This window comes from Aplidium turbinatum, chromosome 3 (genome assembly GCF_918807975.1).
Source record: "Aplidium turbinatum chromosome 3, kaAplTurb1.1, whole genome shotgun sequence".
Classification (NCBI taxonomy): domain Eukaryota; kingdom Metazoa; phylum Chordata; class Ascidiacea; order Aplousobranchia; family Polyclinidae; genus Aplidium; species Aplidium turbinatum.
The window spans coordinates 41528947-41549177 of record NC_137474.1 but is presented as its reverse complement, the minus strand read 5'-3'; the positions used below and the strand labels follow the sequence as shown (position 1 = coordinate 41549177).

Here is a 20231-nt window from a genome sequence, read left to right as displayed (position 1 = left end):
AGAGTGTTTGCCAAAAGTTAGAACTTACTTTGACCAACATGTAGCAACGAGTCAATGCGGTGCAAATCACACAGCCCTTTTGGACAGCCAAGCAAATGTACTTAATTTCTAGCCGGTTTTCTACTTATGGGTTTCAATTTGCGTTCAAGTAATAATAAGCAACACACTCCCTTAAAGTGCTGACTCATTATTATTCTGATGCTGCGTCATGATCATGAAGGCTTTTTAATGCATTAAAAGTTTGGAAAAATGTTTTTTGATTGATTATAAGTAAAGTTTGAGTTGTTTAATATTAATATTTTCACATAACTTTTCATCGTATTTATGTTAAAACAGAGCCTATATCTGCAACGTCGTTAAAGAAGAGATTTTTTAAGTTAAATCTAAAGAGTTAAATCCTAAAATGCATAATGTCTATTTACCGTATCCCAAACTTTAACTTAAAAAGGACGCGCAAGACTCACACATAGCAGTGAATCTAGAAAAAAAAACTTAGAGGGACACAGAGGTTTCTAAAAAGCAATTAAAAAACAAAAAGCAATCTAAAAAAGCAATGCTAAAAAGCAAATCTAGCTAAATCTAAAAAGCTAGCTAAAAGAAAAAAAAGCTAAAAAGCAATCTAAAAAACAAAATTAACTTTTGAAAAGTAGAGGTGTAAAGAAAAAATTAAATTAGATATGTTCCCCTGTTAAAACACGCTTGCCCAAAGCTTACATTAATAAAAATGAAATTGAGCAGGCAAAACAAGCAAGAAGATGTTGCGAAAATGAAATACATTATTTGTTTTCTCTCAATGGGGGTGAAGAGCACAGGACCAGTGTTGCCCTGGGTTTGCTACTGCACATGCGCAAACAGTGGGAACAAAGACGCTTGGGACACTGACAAACAAAACATTTCAAAATTATAAACTTGGTAAAGAAACTGACACAGGAGTGAATTCTTTGCGGTGCTATCCTACAGCTTACAAGAGCATTTGACTGCTTTAACAAACCCCTATACTTAAAAACAATAATTTAATAGGGAAACGTTAAAATGGTTAAACAAACACTATTCCCAATGGCAGCTGGAACATGCAAGACGATAAAAAATTTCCATGTTTTCAATTTTTTAGAATCTGTATCAGTTTCATGAATACAGTTTGCCTTCATAAACACATCAAAACTTTAATCGTGTTTACACATGGTCCGGCTACACTCGATGTTGACTTAGATTGTCCAATGTTTGCTTCGGTTTATGGTTATTACCAATAAACTTTCAAAGTTACAAAGTAATGCAGATGAAGTTACAGGAATATAAAATGAACTTTTAATTTTTATGCTATTTTTGCATTTATTTTTGCAAACATTTATAAAATCGGTTATTATTCCAAACCAGGCACTTTGCCTGGTTAAAGATTGATGTTTTTACGATCTCCTCCGTTAGTTTTGTGTGGTTACATTTATTGATTAGTCGGTCCAATGTTCAATGTCTTCGCAAAGCTTTAAACCCATGACCTCGGTCAGATTAGAGGTAGCAACCATGTAAATATGTTAAACTGTACACATCTGGTAGCAACAGTCGCTATATCGAACTTCATTAGAGGGTTGCGAACGCGCTATCTGATTGTCCTGTTTTGGTATCAAGCATGTTATAATGTTCGCGTTTGTCGCTTCTACCTTTTTCCAAACTTCTGCTATATTTGGCGTATATTGATTTTCGTTGTGATGGTCAGAAGTAAAAACACACGGAACTATAGTTAACCTCGAAAACGTTGTCCCAACTAGCAAAACCTGCAAACGTGGAATCAATATAAAAAGTACTAATTTTGCTAGCTGGGTACATTTAATTAAACTGCATAGGGGAGGGTTGTTTCGTAGACACTTGACCTCGTTGTTCTTGCTGACAGCTTTGATAACATCTAACTGTGAGAAGACCAGGAATATCGTGGCAGCAAACTAACAATCTGGTTCTCTTCTGCAGAAAAGTTATAAAACACAGGTCTCGTTTTTGAAACCTTGTGAAGTTAGGCTATCCGACAAATGTTGTTTTTTTTTATTCTGACCATCAACAGCAAAAAAATGTGCCAAATGTGTCACGTGCAGCCTGGAAATAAGTATGCCCTCGTCCTTGAACATCTCAAAGCACGAGCTAGACATCCGCGATGTTCATACACTAACTAACCACCATCGCTTCCCAGCTAATAACACTGGTTCATTTTATATTGATTCAACATCCGTAGACGATACTTAATGCAAAAACTATGAGTTTTGCCAACTGGATATAGACTTTTAAGATGAAAATGAGGCAAGAATATGGTTTTGCAAATCAACCGAGTTCCAACAAACACTAATCTTGTATTCTTGAGAAAGATGCAGCTACGTTTGGGAAAGTTTTTATGTTTAATCTGTTTCAGGTTTAATCTTGAAATTGTGGATTAAGTGAAGGAAAGCAAGGAAGCCGATCTTCGTATCTATGTTCAGGCATGTCCTTAAGTGACCTGCGAAAGAGACAGCCGCATACTTTTGTGCGGTTTCGGATTTGTGCCTTCTCTGATTGAAAACGTGTTTTTTTTTCAAAAGACAAACTAAAAGATATATGAAAGTAAATGCCAAATAAAGTGGTAAAAGTTCTGAAGAAAAATGTTTAAGTTTTAATTTTATTGCTTCGCCTTTTCCAGCCAAAATCTAACGTTGTGATTTTAGAAAATAAGGTTTAAATCACATCTATCTCAAGATCTAACAAAAACTAAAACCGAAATACGTTACGAAACACTGTAAACGATCGAAAAAATTTAATAATCCCTGATGATTACATTTGTTCTTAAAAGGTCACAAAAACGCCTATGACAAGCGACCACCTAACAAAACCAAAAATTTCGTGAAAGTGTCAAAGGGGCGTTAACTGGACTATTCAAATGCATATTGTTCTGTTTTGACTTTACTATTCAGACCAAGTGACATTTAACGTTAGATCAGTTTTCTTAAGCTTGTAAACCTGGAAATATTTTCTTTTGTTGCTTCAATTTGCAAGAATCGAACTGAAACGAACAACATACATTTGTGCTTGGGCGGCTAAAACAGCTCTCTCAACACATTAAATGCCAAATTAAAAACTTGGCCTGATTTCCAGGTCATGGACTGATGGTTATACAAATCTAGAGATCACCCAAATGAGAAAGGAATAATATATGCTGTGATACAGCACTGGATGATATTTACGATTTCTGCCAACACAAATACTTAAACATAAAAGTATCACAACAATGTTTTCCACAAAGATATGAAACAATTAGGTTTAGCATAATTATTATACAAAAAAGAGAAATCAGCATCTATTTCTCAAAAATTGAAGAAGTGAATAAAGAATTTCAAGCACAAAACTGTAGTTTCATTAAAAATAATGATAAACTGCATCTGTTCAAATATAAATTGTTTTCTATAATGAGGAATTAAAGTTTACAAAATTGTGATGTGAAAAAAACTTATTTTTTACTTTGTTGCTTCTGCTAAAAGCTAAGTGAAAGTAATTTTGCCGTTTTCATTGAATTTGTTGACAGATTTCCGGAGCCTGGATGTCATTCTTTTCCGCCCCACACATAGACTTGCCGATGTAACGAGCTGTCGTTGAAATGGGCATACGTGTTCAAATTCTATGGGTATTATGTCTTTTCGACATGTTGAAAAATTGTTGTGGCAAATAGGTGGTGTTGTGAGCCAGACAGGAAATCAGTCGTTTTCACATTGATTCAGCGTCTGCAGACGTTTAATCAACGTAAAAAAACGACTGACTTGCTGACTGAGATATAACTGCACGATGCAAAAACTACGCAAAATGCGTTATTTTACACGCAGCATCAAGTAACCGATGTACTGCTTCATCATCATCGGCCATGCCTGAATAGGGCGTCGGCTACCGTGAGTCTCCACAACGATCGATTGTCTATAGTTCTTATTAAGTTTACGAAACAATTAATCGATAGTTCATTTTAATATGCGCCTGGTTTGTGGTATGTTTTCCATTCATGACGACATTGGGTGAGCGGAATCTCTTACAAGTCAGCGCTTGTAAACGGAGCAAGCGACAACTGAGCAAGTGACAACTGAGCTAGCAACATTTCAGAAAGTGGCTGAAGTTGGTAAATGATGAAACTGAGTAAGTAACAATCATAACTTGGCATGTCTCAAGTCAGCAAATACAGTTTGGCAAGCAATGACCAAGCAAGTCCGACGTGAGCACGTAATCTCATTTGCCGACTTCATAGTAGCTGCAATGTAATTGCTGAGTTGACGCACTTGCTGATTTGTCGCATGCTGAGTGGTTCGACGACCGTGTGAGAGTACCTTGCCTTTTCGTTGCTGGACCTAAGCTACTAAAACTAAAAAATCCGTCATTTTTTTAGTTCAAAGCCGAGCAAACGTTGAATCAATGCAAATAGGGGATTTTGTCACCTTGAAGCTGAAAGAAACTGAAAGAAACGCGTTAAGGCCAACCAACAGTTTGAATTGGTCATTAGACAATTACGTCAACAGCACTTAAGAAATTTTTCACCACTTCATATCACAAACCATCATATTACCCTGCGCACTTCTGTCATCTCTTGAAGAATACAACGACATTGCTACAAAGCTTTGTGCGTACGACTAATGTGAAGGTGCTGTTTGGAGTAGAGTTAGATAGAAATGTTCAACAAAAGGTTTACGTAAGATAATGTTTTTTGATGCGTATTTCAGGGGCAGCAGTGGATTGCGAGCAAAAATTGGCATCATCAAATTTGGCTGTATTTTACGCAAATCTGCAAAATAAATATGACCTTATTTCATCTCCATCTGCAATGGACAAGAGCAAGTTTTTGTTTTGATAAAATTTTATGTACTTACGTCATCCAAAGGTTTTAAAAAGAGAGGTAATGTAACTTCTTAGAGGAAAACTTCATCCATCAACGTGTTTTTTTCGCTCTGAGGATGCGCATTGTCATGGTGCGCGAAACGTCAGTAAAGCAATAAACCATCCTGTTTATTGTTGTTTTTACTTTCACTTTCATCAGATGAACGTTGCACATAGTGCTAGAAACAATAATTGTCCTGATGAACACCCAAACTTTTCAGTATCAACGTAGACAAAAATAATCTTCTAAAAAGAAAACAGATGACATGAGAAATGTCCAAAATGTGATTTGAAAAAAGCTGGTGAGATACGGTAAGTGCAAGGCTATGGAATCGGGCGAAAAAACTCCGACTCCTCTGTTTATGACCGGCCGACTCTAACTTCGACTCCGGCTTTAGTGTTGCCAGATTGTTTAGGGTTGCTAGATTTTTTTTATTTTTCTATTTTTCATTTTTATAAAAAAAAAATTCAGCCAAGTTGAGATAAAAATCGAAACGGTCACTTTCACAAAAGCTGACAAAAGCAAACACTTCTGTTTTCTGGTAAAGTTTTACAGCGCAATATGAAAAACAAGAAACAATGTTTTGAAAAAAGTTTGCAAACAAAAGTTTTATTGTACAGCATTTTGTATCAAGCCCTAGGCTAGGTAGATGTACCTTGAAACAGTCGACACAAGGTAAACGAGAGTAAAAAGGTTTAGAATCTTGTACCAAATTATAACAAAAAGTAATCCTTCCAGTTTTGTATCTTTTAATAAGTGGTAAATGTTTGCTTGAAGCGCAAACTTTTTGAAATTATTTTGTGTCCGATCAAGGGCTAAAGGTGAAAATATTTCCCTCCGGCAACTAAATAATTAATCCTATTTTTATTTTCGATCTATGTTAGGAGAAAATATTTATAACGCGTCACAAACAGAACAGCTGAATGCAACAAATTACATTCATGCTGCAAAAATACTTTTATATTTGGTCATAAGCATAAAGAATTAATCAGGCCTCTGAGTAACCATGTTACAAACAGTAGAGTACACAAGGAAGTCAAGGGACTACCTTTGTACCAAGGCCGGAATAGTTTTTAAGGGCCCGAAACTTTTCCAGGGGGCCTAGAAAGTTGCAAAAAAACACCGCATATTTTGTTTCCCTTTTACATCAAGTCCATTTGAGTTTTGAGAAAAAACTACCCTTTGCCTAGACGATTTTACAAATATTTCCCTATCTTGTTTGAAAACTGTTCCGGGTTACAGTTAGCTTCACAACGACGTTGATACATTGACTGCAAGATAAGGTTTTGCCAAAAAGCAAAAATAACTGAAATGGATCAATTTATGATAAAAATGTTTTGTTTTAAAGTAAGTCGTTTTAAAAAAAAATGTATCAAAATGGGACTAAAGTGCTTGGATTTTGATGCCAAACTTCCGTTTGGAAATCGAAACAATTTCGTTTCCTTCTGTACTCCAAACAAAAACTGAACAAATCTCAAAACATAAACAGTTCAAACGTGAAATACTCTTTAAATTTTGATTAATTTTTAAGCTCGCTTGGTGAGTTGTAGGTTTGCAACTCTTTTCGGATTATTTAGTAAAATTGGTCCTTTTTGCATTGATTCAACATTTACAGCCGTTCATCTTAAAAAGAATTAATTGGTCTAGCCAAATGCACCAACTTAAACCTACCTTGATACTACCTAAAATAATTTGGACTAAAAGTGGCTCTTCATCTGTTTGAATGCCTTGTATGCTTTCAAATAGACAAATTGAAAGGAAGTTGAGAAATTATTACAGTACAGTACTTTGTACACGATTATTCACAATTTAACATATTTACAGTAAATCCATAGGAAACGCATAGAAATGAATGTGGATGAATGCTGTGATTTGTACTGCACAACTTGCAGAATATGTTTTCTCAGGGTTTTGAGACCTGGAGACACAGTCCCTTTTCAAAAACCTAAACACATACTTCCACTAGGAGTCGTAGAAGGGATGCTTGGTAAGTTAGAAGGAAACAGTAAATTGCGATTTGAATTAATTCTTTAAAAATTCAAATTGAGCAAAAAAGCTTTTTTTATTTATGTTTATAAGACAAGATATGTTTATAAGACGAAGAGAAATTATAAATTTCTGCTCAAATTTGCTGGAAACTTTGAGAACAAACAATGAAAAACTACACAACGCTTTATTGCATTTATTTCCGCATGAGGGCGTATCTGCGCATATTACTTTGTTTAACTTTTCTTCGTTGTGTTTTCAAACTGAATTGTTTTTTTATTTCTTATCAATGAATGATATAAACCTTTTTTAGGTTTCGTCATTATTGTGCTTGATTCGTTGGCAATTTTCAACCAATCACAAGGCTACACGTCACCACCTCCTTCTTTCCTAGGAAGCCCAGGAATCCCTATTTGGCTCTCAATCATAGCAAGCATCAGTTATTCTTTTTTAGGAATTGAATATTTATTTCAGAAAGGGTTGAATTGAATTTTAGTTAAACTCACTTCAAAACATTCACTTCTATAAAGCGTGTTTTTGTCATTTTGTTATCTACAAACATATAAAAATGGGAGGTCATGGGGCGATACCCCCCTTCGTACACCACTGTCTACAAACATATAAAAAATTCTTTCATTCTCAAATAACCTCGTAGTATAAAATAGTGAAACGTTAGTTATGCTTTCATAAATGTTGCAGATTTTGACGCGAAAAAGCCACGAGATCCAATTTAATTTATCTAATTTTTGTCTTTGTAGATTATTGCAGACGCGTGTACAAAAATATCCGCCTTCAAGAGAAAAACAAGATTTTCGGTAAAAATTGCTTGTTACTGCAGTGTATTATCAGTTCATCACCTATAGAACAAGAATAGACTATAATGCAAAAGGAAAACGTTTCGATAAAAATGTTAAGTTTAACTTTAAACATTATGCTTTTCAATGATTTTGTATCTTTTATGGAGTACAATTAGACCCTTAGAAGCATTTTAAAATAGAAACTATTCAATAGACTTTAGACGTTTTCCATTCAATAAACTCCTTATAGTCGACAAACGTCAGTTCAACATCCCGTTACTTTCAATCAGTGACTTGCATTTCACCACATCACAAAATCATTGATGAATTTCAGACCGCAATTGCGTTTGGGACTTCTGTAACGACCACATTCATCGTTGTGGCTATGCTGTCTATCCTTACAATGGCTTTGTCTGAAGAGGCAAGTTGTATGTGACGTGCAATTTTAAAAGTCCAAAATTTCCAAATTGAGTGAACCATGGCGTGGACAAATTTGAGACGGGACTTGATTACTTTTAGAACGAAAATTTTTGCGTGCTGTAAAATCTGTAACATTCCAAAGTGGACTTTGGGGCTTTTTTCGTACTGCAATGTTGCAACAACGTTTTGGGGACTGCCAAAGGCACTTTTTCCAACGCAAACTCCAATTCAGCAAAATGTGATTGTGGCACTTTTTAAACTACACTCTTCCATTTCCAGGCCTGTGTATTTGCAAAGCTGTGAGATTACAGATTTTGTTTTTATTGTAAAATTGATACCTAGGCTAAATGTAAACTATATTTACGGTTAACTGCAGTGGTAAATGTCAGCAATGCTATTACCCCAGCACAGCCAATATTAGTTGAAAAGTTTATTTTACATCAATGCGTTCAATACCCAACAACACAAAGAAAAAACTAACTTCTTTTTTATAAAGTCCTATTTACGATTACATTATATCGAAATCTTTAGTAGTTTAGTTGTACGACCGTAATAAAATACTTAAAGTGCTGAGAAAGGTTTCGGCATGGGTTACAGTTATTTCATCCACAAAACCTACTTTGTTTCTAGATGGCATTCCAAAGAGAAGACGGGGGATCATCCGGCGTCGCGGTGGCAACCATATTATGTCTTATGGTTGTTGTCTTACTTTTTGTGACGTCAGCATCAGCTCTCCTCTGTTACCTAGCTCTGACGTCACACGACGATCGATGGTTCACAGATAGAGTAAGTTTGTCTGCTCTCGCATGAAACAACTGTTTTGTTCAACAAACAAACGCTTCAGACACCAATGCGCAGATCTTTACTGCGCATCTACTCAGGATTTTTTTTAAATATCTATGAGTCCTTGACATACAGCATTACGTCACAACTGTCCAGACTTAGAAGGGTTCATGGGAAATTTTTCTGTAGACGAACAAAAATTGTGCATGTTATGACTCAATGAAATACACTTAACAAGCCAATGTGATGTCTGAATGACTTCAATAGTAATTAACATCTTTCCCAAAACGTAAAAACACATAATCTGAAGCGTCATAGCCATAGCCTACTAACTAATTCTTTGAATTGCTTGTTATTTTTAATTTTTGCTTTTTAAGTCGGACTTTGTATGGCTCGTGGCCATTACAAGGAGAACAATAGAGTCTGTATAATGTACACTAATGATAATTGAATAAAAATTATTAGTTTGTCATTTCGTTTATTGAGAAATAACGTTCTTATAAGGCCGTGACATTTGACACTAATTAAAAAGCAACAACCAAACAAATTGAATAGCTTTTAAAGTAAAAAATCCAAACGTCAAGTTTTTACATCAGCTTCCAATTTTTTCTACGATAATGTTTTCATCTTTTTAAATATTTAACTTTCAATATTTAGTGACGTACTTAAAGGTTAGAAGATTGGTAGGTTGCTTGATTAATTTAAATTTTTGTTCTTGGACTGAGAGAGCCTCTGGTTGGTAACTCCAGGTAGTTTTGTATACTTGGAGAGGCTTTGAACCGCTGATGCAGGCTCAGTTACCGAGATTGCCAAAGTGGAGTTTCCGATTGCCGAATTGCGGTTGTTGAAGAATGTATTCTAGGGAAACATACAGTATCTTAAATGACTGAGTGTAAGTGTTGTATTTTCTACACAAAAGGTATCAGTAGTGAAAGGCCCATTGAAAAAATTCGCAGCCATCCGTTGCAGTATCCACACATTTTATGTGGTCGTTTTTGACTTTGCTTTGAATGTGTGTATTTACAATAATTGACTTCAAACTTAGCGCGGTACTCAAAACAGTTTGTTTGCGCTTGGCAGGGCACTCAACACGACCCTCCAGCGACAGATAACGGACATACTTCATCAGCTCATCTCACTGTGCCAAGCGGACAGCCTGCTTTTCTTTTCTATGCTCCGTCGTCAGAAGCGAAAAAGTATTCCTCCGCTTTCACTGACGTCATAAAAGGCTTAGAAACAGGAAAAAGTAAGTCCAATTACTATGCTAAAATATAAACTGCCATCTCTGTTTCTTCCGCGTGAGAGTTTTGTCGGTGACTTGACTTTTATGTTTGCTTGAACACTACCTAATTTCATTTACTGACATAAACAGTCAAAAATGAGCCTTTTATAAACGTTTTGAACAAACTTGTGCGAGACTGTTTGTTATCTGTTTCGCATTATCAACTTACACCATTTCAATGGCCAGGCCGTAAAATTAATGGTTATTAACGCACAGAATGTGAAAAATCTCGTTCCTGTTTTAGGGGAATTTTATTAATTAAACTAAACAAATTATTTTTTGGTGCATTATTGCAAGTTACAAATATTTTCAACCGTTTTTTTTTTCGCAAATATCAAGTTGGGAAATCAGAAAACGTTCTCGATGGAGAAGAAGGATATTATAAAGACACAATTGATGGAAGAAAAACTGCAGGTCGTTCATCAAACGCTTTATAAGTTACTTATGACATACCTACACTGTGCTACCGACGACAAAGAATATAAAGAGCTATTTATTTGATGCAAAATAAATTAAAAACGTTTACAATGTGGGTCTAATGCAGAGTTTTTAATTTTGGTTTTGGGAAGAAGTCTTAAATTCTTCAGAAAAAATCTATTGACCCTTAAATCTGAAAATTCAATGAGGCTCTTCATCAGGCATTTACAATGACACGATGCGTTCTGGTGGTGCTAATTAAGCTGAACTATCACAAGATGTATAAAGTGGCAATCTGCTTTTATTCCGACGTTGGAAATGAATTTGCACCAGTAGAACGCATCATGTTATTTGATCCTTAAACCTTTTGAAGTATTATTTTATTTTTATACGTTAGAGGTTCTATAAAAATTCGTTTTTACCTGATATGAATTAGTTTTGTAAAATACATTATTGGATCATTAAAATTTCATTCCAGATGTTAACGAAGCATGCGAAACATTTGTAGCCACAGCACCACCTAGCGCCAGCAGAACAAAGACAATCCATGACGGATATTTGAATTCATCCATCAATGAATGAATTCTTTGTCATTTCAAGCTGGGCTGATTTTTTCTTCATTCAAGGAGAATGAGTCCAAATTTTTTTTTTAAAATATATGAAAACAAATACTTGACTTTACAAAGACATTGATGATCGTTCTAACTAAGCTTTGAATGTCTTTTGTGATAATCCTTTATGAAAGTGTGTGTGTGCCTATAAAATGTAAGACAAATAGAATACATTTAATACTTTGAAGAGACCCACGTAGGCTATCATATCTGGCTAGTGTATTTTTCTTATAAAAATTATTATTTCTAAACTTTGCTAGAAGGCAGTTTTAGACTTGTCTCCATAGCAAAGTCAAGCTGATGGTCAACTGCTGGTTTCTACAGTTTAAGATTGGTTTGGTTTGAACTTTTATCCTCGGACTGACAAAGCCGTGATAGGTTATTCCTTGTAGTTTCACATACTTATAGAAGCTCTTGACACAGGGCCGGTTACCGAGATTTGCAGAGTGAAGTTTTCCGATTGTTGAAGTCTTGTTGCCGTGGAATTATTCCATTCACTAGGTGCCTCTGAATGAAGAGCAGTCCTGAAATGCGTTGCTCAAGCGCACACTCCGAGAGCCGAACCAGCGCCGCGTGATCTTGAGTTGGGCATGAACACTGAGCTAACGGAACGGACTAAATTTTTCACGGGCGAATCTGATTCGGGGTTACAATGGAAGCAGATATTTTATGCTGAGCATTTGTGTTGATTTGTGACCTTGACACAATATATTGTCAGGTGTCAAAGACAAGCCAACTTCATTGTCAAATGGTCAGGCTTCATATTTGTATGAAAAAAACAATACAGTATTGTCACCTCAGTTGTAATAATTACTCAGCTTTGCAAGTGATTGATGTGGGAAAATTTATTCTCGCAGTGGAAACCATCTTTGCAAACTTAATCCTGACAGTTTCTCATACTTGTAGAGGCTTTAAATCACTGACGTAGGCTCAGTTACCGAGATTGACAAAGCGGTTTGGCTGCTCAACACTTGCCCAAACATCTAGACCGCATCACCGCCACTGCCCAAGGGGGCAGAGCCCCTCGACCCCTGGAGTGCCGAAGAACGTTCAAACGAAGAAGACAGAGTGGTGTTTCTGCTTGCTAGAGTGTTTTGCTGTTGAATTATCCATCCACTAACTGTTGCTAAATGAAAAGCTGCTTTAAATGCACATCTAGAGTAGAATTCGCGTTACTTCACCATAGCTCACTAAGTCTGGGTTTTAACCAACTGCGCGGATGAGGCGAACAAGTATAAGGTCGAGAAGCAATTTGAAAAACACAGCAGCTTGATCTTTGCATTTCTAGGGTCATAAACTTGGGCTCCCCGACTGAGCCATTGAGGCAACTGAGCTGCTGGGGGCGGACAGGTCAACGTTAGGTGGAGGAATTTCTTCCACTGTAGTGGAATGCAATAGCGCTGCACTTCAATAACCCATTTTGCAGTATTTGGTCTAAAGAATCACATACTAGTGCCCATCAGAGGTAGTCAGTATACTAATGTCCATCAGAGGTAGGCAGTAGCGCGATACTTGTGCGCTATTACTGTTTTGGTAGCAATAGCGGCGCTAAATTTTTTGAGTAGGTACCGCTGAATGAAGAGCAATCCTTGATCTGGCAAGTAAAGTGTTTGCTTAGCGAAGCAATTTTCTTATTTTTGTGTGTTAAAAGTTAGTTTACAATTGAAACATGTATCTGTATAAGCAAATGTTTGATTTTTTTGTGTGTGTTTATACATCGTATTTAATGTTTATATTATTTTCGTTATTTAACACGAGGTGGCTGCTAACTCGATGAGCAGCTGATCCTTCACCTCTGCTTAGAAGGCCACACATATTTAGTTTGAGCAGCGTTTTTCGGTTTGCATTTTACATGCACGGTTAACATTTAATATGTAGTTTTTTTTCCATTTTTTTAAAATATTCCTGCTCACTTTGCTCGCTCAACCACATTTAATTCACCTAACCAGCGACCTTTAGCATGATGATAATTATCATCATCAACCAACAAGCTTTGGCATGCATTCTTTTAAATGTGGATTATGGGAGTAAAAAGCTTTTGAGCTTGATAAAAAACTAACAAAATGATATAATATTCCGAAGAAAACACTGCTCACTCAAATGGCCTTATTTACGATCACAAAAAAAGATCTTTTTGTGATCGTAAATATTTTTTTTCTTTTTTAAATGGTAAGGTAACTTAAATTTAAACCAAACCTTCTACTAATTTGATGAATTTACTTACGTACAAAAAGACCTATGATCACATACAAAGTGTGCATCTTGATAAAAACAAAAACATTATTTCGTCGAAAATGCCTACAAAGTGACCAAAACAAGATTGTGTTTGTCAAAGTTTTCCTTGGAGCGAGCCCCAACGCCTCGTATCCAATTTTGCTTTTTCGAACATTAAGTTTTGCATTGTAGATTTGTCTTATAATTTTGCTTTACAGTATTAAAAGTCTGGTTCTTCTCCAGCAACGAGGAAGCTTCGGGATCAAGCGGCGCTGGTTCGACTCTCGGGGTGTGCGCTTGAGCAACGCACGTTAAGGACTGCTTTCCATTCAACGGCATCTAATGGATGGAATAGTTCCCCGACAACAAGACTTCAACAATCGGAAACTTCACTCTGTCAATCTCGGTGACCGGGCCTGCGTCAGTGATTCAAAGCCTCTGCAAGTATGCGAAACTGCCAGGATTAAGCTCTGCAAGAAGCTTTCCCAGTCCGAGGATAAAGATTCAATCAATCAATCAATCAATTGTCGGCTTAGGCTGTTTAGTATTTTTTAAATTTTAGAGCTGTTTACTTTTTGCTGAAATATTGAATGTGAATTTTTTCTCTATGTGCACACTGAAAGAATTTGCTGCTGCAACCCAACGCTTTCTTGTCTTATTTTTAAAAACCGTCAATGAACATAGTGGCCACCTGTTGGATTTTGGGGGGAAGGAGGCAAGATGGTGAACACACATCCCTGGCAGAATAGAACACTTTTTAGTTGTAGAGTATTCGATAAGATGCTGTGAGTTTATAAGTGTTGCCACGAGTCGCTTTGCCTTGCTTGTGGTTTTAGATCGGATTATTTTCTTCAAACAAATTATGACTTCGTGCAGTAGTAGGAAATTAATCAATCAGGAAAGAGTGTTTTTTTTATCTTTAGTAATTGTTATTCAAGCGAACTCATAAAGAATAAGACAAATAACTTTTAGATAAAAATAAAAGGAATTTATCGAGCATGACTTTGCAAAAGTTTCAAGCTGTGTGACGTTCGTCTCGTCAGATTTTTGTTTTATTTTTGCTTAGTCATGTTCGAGATTCAACAATTGTCGACAAGGATTATATTTAAACTAAGAATCGTGTTCAAAGCTTTTACTTGCATTTAATTCTGCACGGAAAGGACCGTAAAGTTGGAATTTTTTAGAAATTTTCTTTAAATATTTTTGCACTATTGCTAACCATAAGAAACTAAATCGCGCAAAGACTTGTTTCGGAATTACAGAAGAATAATTATTATTACAATAGGTTCAATCGAGAAGAGTTCAACCGTACGCAGTGATTTTAAACGTTTATCAACAGTTTTCAGAAAATACCTTATTTAAAAGTTCGGAAGTCAACGGATTGAAATCTCCCATGATTTCTGTGTGCCAAGAACGCTATTAGAAAAGAAAATAATGAAGTGTATTTCCCTCGTCTTCAACACTCTTTTCAACGAAGTGGAAAAGAGGGTCTAAGGAGGACAACTAGAAACATAACTTTCCCTAAAGCACAGAAAAGTAACTTTATTTACGATGTATTTGCACGTTCAGATTAATGAAGACTTATCCTAGTCCGCCCTGATAGCTCAATTGGTTGGCGCGTCACTTCTGGAACGAAGAAACTTCAACATCAATAGCGGCGCTGGTTCGACTCTCGGGGTGTGCGCTTGAGCAAAGCACGTTAAGGACTGCTCTCCATTCAGCGACATCTAATGGATGGAATAATTTCCCGGCAACAAGACTTCAACAATCGGAAACTTCACCCTGTCAATCTCGGTGACCGGGCCTGCGTCAGTGATTCAAAGCTTCTACAAGTATGCGAAACTGCCAGAATTAAGCTCTGCAAGAAGCTTTTCCAGTCCGAGGATAAAGATTCAATCAATCAATATCATTTTGTTTTGTTGAAATCGCCCCCTTTCACCCTGAGGTAACTGGATCTGCCCCTGGTTGTCCGGTTAATTGAAAAAAGGTTTTTAACTTCATTGGTTCACCGCTACAATGTTTTCAACGGTGTCTGTTTCATAAGTTTGAAATGTTATGCATCTGGGCTTTGGTATGCCATGAGCGCGGGGAGTTGAAAGTCAGTCGTTAGGCTATAATATCAGAAAGATTATGCACAAGGCTTGAAACTTTCCAAAATTCTAAAGTTTCTAGAGCGGAAAAAATTTTTTTCCGTTTATTTATCAGCAGCTTACTGTAGTTAGTTCTTAGTTTTGGAGACATGGTAAATCACTGCCTCGAGGCACTTGTGTTGTCGCAGACACATACTATAATAATAATAGTTAATTCTTTAAAGCAGTTTAACTTCCATTGCATTGTTGTCAAACAGAAAGCAAAGTAGATTATGCAGACACTACGTTTCTCTGATCCTATTAACAAACAACTACATATCCATCAAACTTTGAAGATATTTTTTCCAGTATCCGATTATACGTTTGACACTGCTGTTAAATTTTTCTTTGCCGTTCACTCATATAACACGTCTGTGAGACATTATAGCGGCGATAACTGGGTCTAGAGGGTATTTTTATGTCTTTAGACGGGATTTTTTACGGAACAGGGACGTAATGAAAATTTCATTTGGTTTACTTTTTTCGAAAAAAACTCCTATATTTGTTCTATTTCCGGGTCCAAAATTTCCTCTCGGCGGATTTACTGTGGGACTAATAGTATAGAAAATAATCAAAAAGCGTTGGTCATCGCATAAAATGTCAAGTGAGGCGAAGAAAGAAGAAAAAACAAAAAAATAAAAATTTATTTCTAATAACTTATTGCTCTTCCCATCGATGAAACGTACGCTATATTACAAATATGGTCCATTGGGGATCGTTTGGTGGCTTTTTTATCTATTGTTTACCCACTAGTTCAAACTAACGCTGAACACGATTCGATAATAATTTAAAACTACAATTTTAACTCCAAACATCGTGAAAAAACTTTGACCTACAATGCTGATTAAAACTAATTTATTATAACCAAACGTTCAGATGACATCGCCTTATTTAGTGATTTTCTTTGTTGGTGTCTTTGTTGTCACTGTCAATTTTGTCACTAAAGATAATGCAGAGACATGCAGTGCATGATAAATCAAGACACACTCGTTGTTGAACAAAATGCAATTAATAGTTTTATTAGTGAAGTTCACTAAAATTTAATTTCTTTTCATAATCAAGATAATTATGACAAGAATGTGGGTGTTGGGAACCTAAAAGTTGAGGGGACAGGCAGATTAACAGTGAATGCCCCCTTGAAGTTAGCAGGTAGGCCTTTATCATTGAAACCATAACCCTATAGCTGCAACTTAGTGTTTAACTTTGTTGTTTGGGAAAACTTAGGTTTACTGGAAAATGAACGAAACGACTGCATTTTGTGAAGCGTTGGAAATTAGGTGATGGTGTATAGGGCTTGGCCGTAAAGATTTCTATTATGCGATTTCCAATCTGCCAAGTGAAATAATGCTTGTTTATCTTATCTGGTGTTGTGTCATTTTCTGGTGGCAATGACATCTTTACCGAGTGAAAGCAAGCTTCTGCTAATCTGAATCATTTAATAAGTGATTGTATTTTAATTACTTGCATCAGCGTTTTTTATTGTGACTCAAAATAATTTGCTACCAAGCAGACATGCTCAGTTGCCCACACTAGCAACAACTCCCTTTTATATTTTTTTACAATATCTGTACTTCAAAACAGTTTGCATTGTCATGAATTTGTAACCAACAAGATCAAACCAGATAAATCTGGATGTTGATTTACAAACATGTAAACTTCAGCAGAGTGAACAGCCAAAAAGTTCATTGTTCAAAACAAGTACACGCCCACAAAATGTCGAAGCATTCACACACAATAAACTCAGTGGCGTATTCTCCATGCATGCAAGGCATGCACTGCATGCCTTACAATTCTGATGAAATCAGAAATCTTTCAGAAGCAACGAATTTATGCGTAGAAATTGAAAATGTTAATAGCGGAACCACCTCGCTCTCTTAATTTCAATATTCGAAACAACTGTTCGTTTTCAAAATTTGGAAACTTTGCTAACCCTGGCAACTCTGCATGCTAAGACGAGCTCAGCATGCGTTGATAATACAATTTGCCTATTCGCCGCTCTTTTATTTACAACAGCGTGGCGCAAATGGAACCAAGGCATGCAGATTTGAAATTGCATGCAAACCAAAAATCACGATCTCGAGACAAGATTGCCAGATTGGTCTTTTTAAGGCTAAATCTCAGAAATTCGGAGTTTTTAAAAAGTGTTTGGCCGGACTATTTTTGTTTGGACGCTTGGTCTCTTTTAGTTTTCCGATTGGCATTTGTTTGGCCTTTTTTCTTTGGTCCTCATAGTTTAAATCCTTGTTGTTTCCTACTGTAGATAGTATCATATAAACTTACTTGAGACCTAAGCACAGTAGTTTAAAAGATCATCAAGAAAACGGGTCGGGTGTATGCTGAAGGCTATCCCTGGCTGAAGGCCATAGGCCTACACCGCTGCATAACGCGTAAGTCCGCTTTCTTGCAGTGCAGGAGAAAGATATAAAATTAAGACACTAGATTCATGGTGCGTTCCAAACTTCATTTTTTGCAAAACAGCTCAAACAATTATCAGCTAAGTAAGGCTCAAATTGCAAGAAAAGCTATAAAACCTAAGGCAAATTTGCAAAATTTTTCTGGGAGGGCATGCCCCCAGACCCCCCTACACTGGCTATGACCCTCCTTCCATTGCATGCCTACGAAAATCAACCAGGATACGCCACTGCAATAAAGAGCAATCCAATAAGAGGTCTTGAAACAAAAAGTCTCAAAATAAAACTTCAATGCACAAACACCCAATACTTTTTATCATATAGTTTTGTTGCGAACATAGCAAAGAACAAACTTTCTTTCGTTTCAGGTTTTTTATGTTTCCACCCTGAAAAAATCGTGAATACTTCCCGAATAATTGAGGCAAAGCTGTCGCACTTATCTGAGGGACACAATTTTACATCCCAAAGCTAAGATTAAGTTCATTAATTTCAAGGTAACATTGTATCTCATTGATCATTTCTTCAAATGTTTATTTGGAAAACTAGGCTCTGGTGTCCCCAATTTGTTTACAGTTGAGCTATTGCATGCCAAACTTCAACTGACTGGACCAGTTTCAACCGGCGAGATTCGGATTGGATATGTCGATGACCAATGCAATTCTTAAAATAAATTTGCTCTATCACGCAAACAAGTTCGTAGACTCGATAGATTCCTTTTGTGACGTAAAAGCTAATCGCATTAGTAAAAGTGTGTTGTTGTTATAGCCTACTATGAGCAAATGTCAAGGCAGCATTACAGCAGACAACCTCACCATTGCATGGGAAGTTTGGTCCACCATAGTGACTTGTTTTCATCTTTACATCTAGCAATGATTCAACTTGAAAAGGAAAAGTATTATGAATCGGGTAAAGTATAAAGCTCACCTCAAAAGTAAATATCCACGAGGGAAAAAATCTACAGACCGTTGAGAGCATAACTTTTGGGGAAGGAGCAATGGAACCAATAAGATCTTAGAGCCCTAAATCACTTCTGACAAAATCCACTACATCAAAATAATACGTTATGGCTTCTGCGAGTTTTCGTCTCTGTTAGAAAGTTTACGGCCCTTAAAATCCTCTCGGCCTGGGGTCCAAAAGTATTCCATGGAAACTTCTGTCACCGGTACTGGAAATCTATACAGGCTTACTAAAGTTAACAGTTTTAATTTATTGGCCAAGTGGAGAGAAGAGCATATGCGCTACGGCCAAAGGACGCCGGTTCGATACCGCTCTATGGCACGCGAGTGTGTCTCAGCAGGACACTTAAAATTATGTCAAAACATTTTGGAGAAGCTGACACAATGACCAGATGTCCTTTCGCTGCTTCCAGCTGTCTATTGTGTTGCATGGCCCTTGTGATTCTCAATACATTGCATGTTGATTGTTGTAGATTAATCGGTGGAAAAAAAATTGAACATAAAATTACTTACAAATTTCAATTTGTGTTTTTGTGTCGTGTTAATGAAAGATGATTTAAATTTCTAAGAGAGGTTTCATTGACATAATGTACAGCTCAACCACATGTCATCAGCGTTGAGCTTTCATTGTTTGAATTCATCACTTCAGCGATTTTTAATTTAATATTTATCTGACTAACCTTGAAGCAGTAGAAACGAAAGAAAACTCACTACCTTGTCTGCATAAATATAAAAAGCTGGATTTCTGTTCATAAAACGTTTAGAAAAAAGCATTAAAATGTTTTCGTTTTTATAAGAGTGGACCAGTGCAAAAAAATTGTATTTGCTTCTCGTGGTAAAACTACAGTCATAAGTCAAAAACAAATTTAGCCTACATAGCTTGCACAAAAGAATGATGTGCAAAAAATTAGACCAGGTCAATTTATAAAAAAAAATTCTTGTAATCTTGATTTCAGCTACTTTGAAATATCACAGCACAATTTTGACACAAGTTTGTTAGAAAATAAGATTGGAATTTAATATACGCAGCAAAATGAAAATAGCGAATGAACCAGTAACCTACATGAGGTTAGAGGATGTATGTTGGAGAAAATCTTTTCTTTCTAAGATGATTTTTTAAATATTAAAAGAATTGTATTTGATAGATAGACAATTTGAGGGTTGAAATCGATTTTGTTTTTTATAATTCTTTTATTTTGCCTCCGTTTTGACAAAGTACAATGTCATCATTACAATGGCTATGCAAAATAGGCAGCTGAAAGTGAGAAAAGACCATACAGTCAACTGCAACATTATTCAGTGTTTTATGTCAGTGTCAATGCTATTCATGATTCTCGGCATTGACAGCGACAGCCACGTGT

General features: G+C 36.2%; 1 protein-coding gene across 1 annotated transcript; it reads left to right on the top strand.

Annotated features, from left to right (window-relative positions):
* Positions 1 to 6712: 6712 nt before the first annotated feature.
* Positions 6713 to 11131, top strand: LOC145766816 (uncharacterized). The gene is made up of 8 exons (XM_082578521.1): positions 6713 to 6851; positions 7164 to 7279; positions 7609 to 7665; positions 7982 to 8068; positions 8698 to 8853; positions 9931 to 10096; positions 10472 to 10546; positions 11028 to 11131. Exons 1-8 carry the CDS (start codon positions 6713 to 6715, stop codon positions 11129 to 11131), a joined length of 900 nt encoding a protein of 299 aa, XP_082434647.1.
* Positions 11132 to 20231: the final 9100 nt, after the last annotated feature.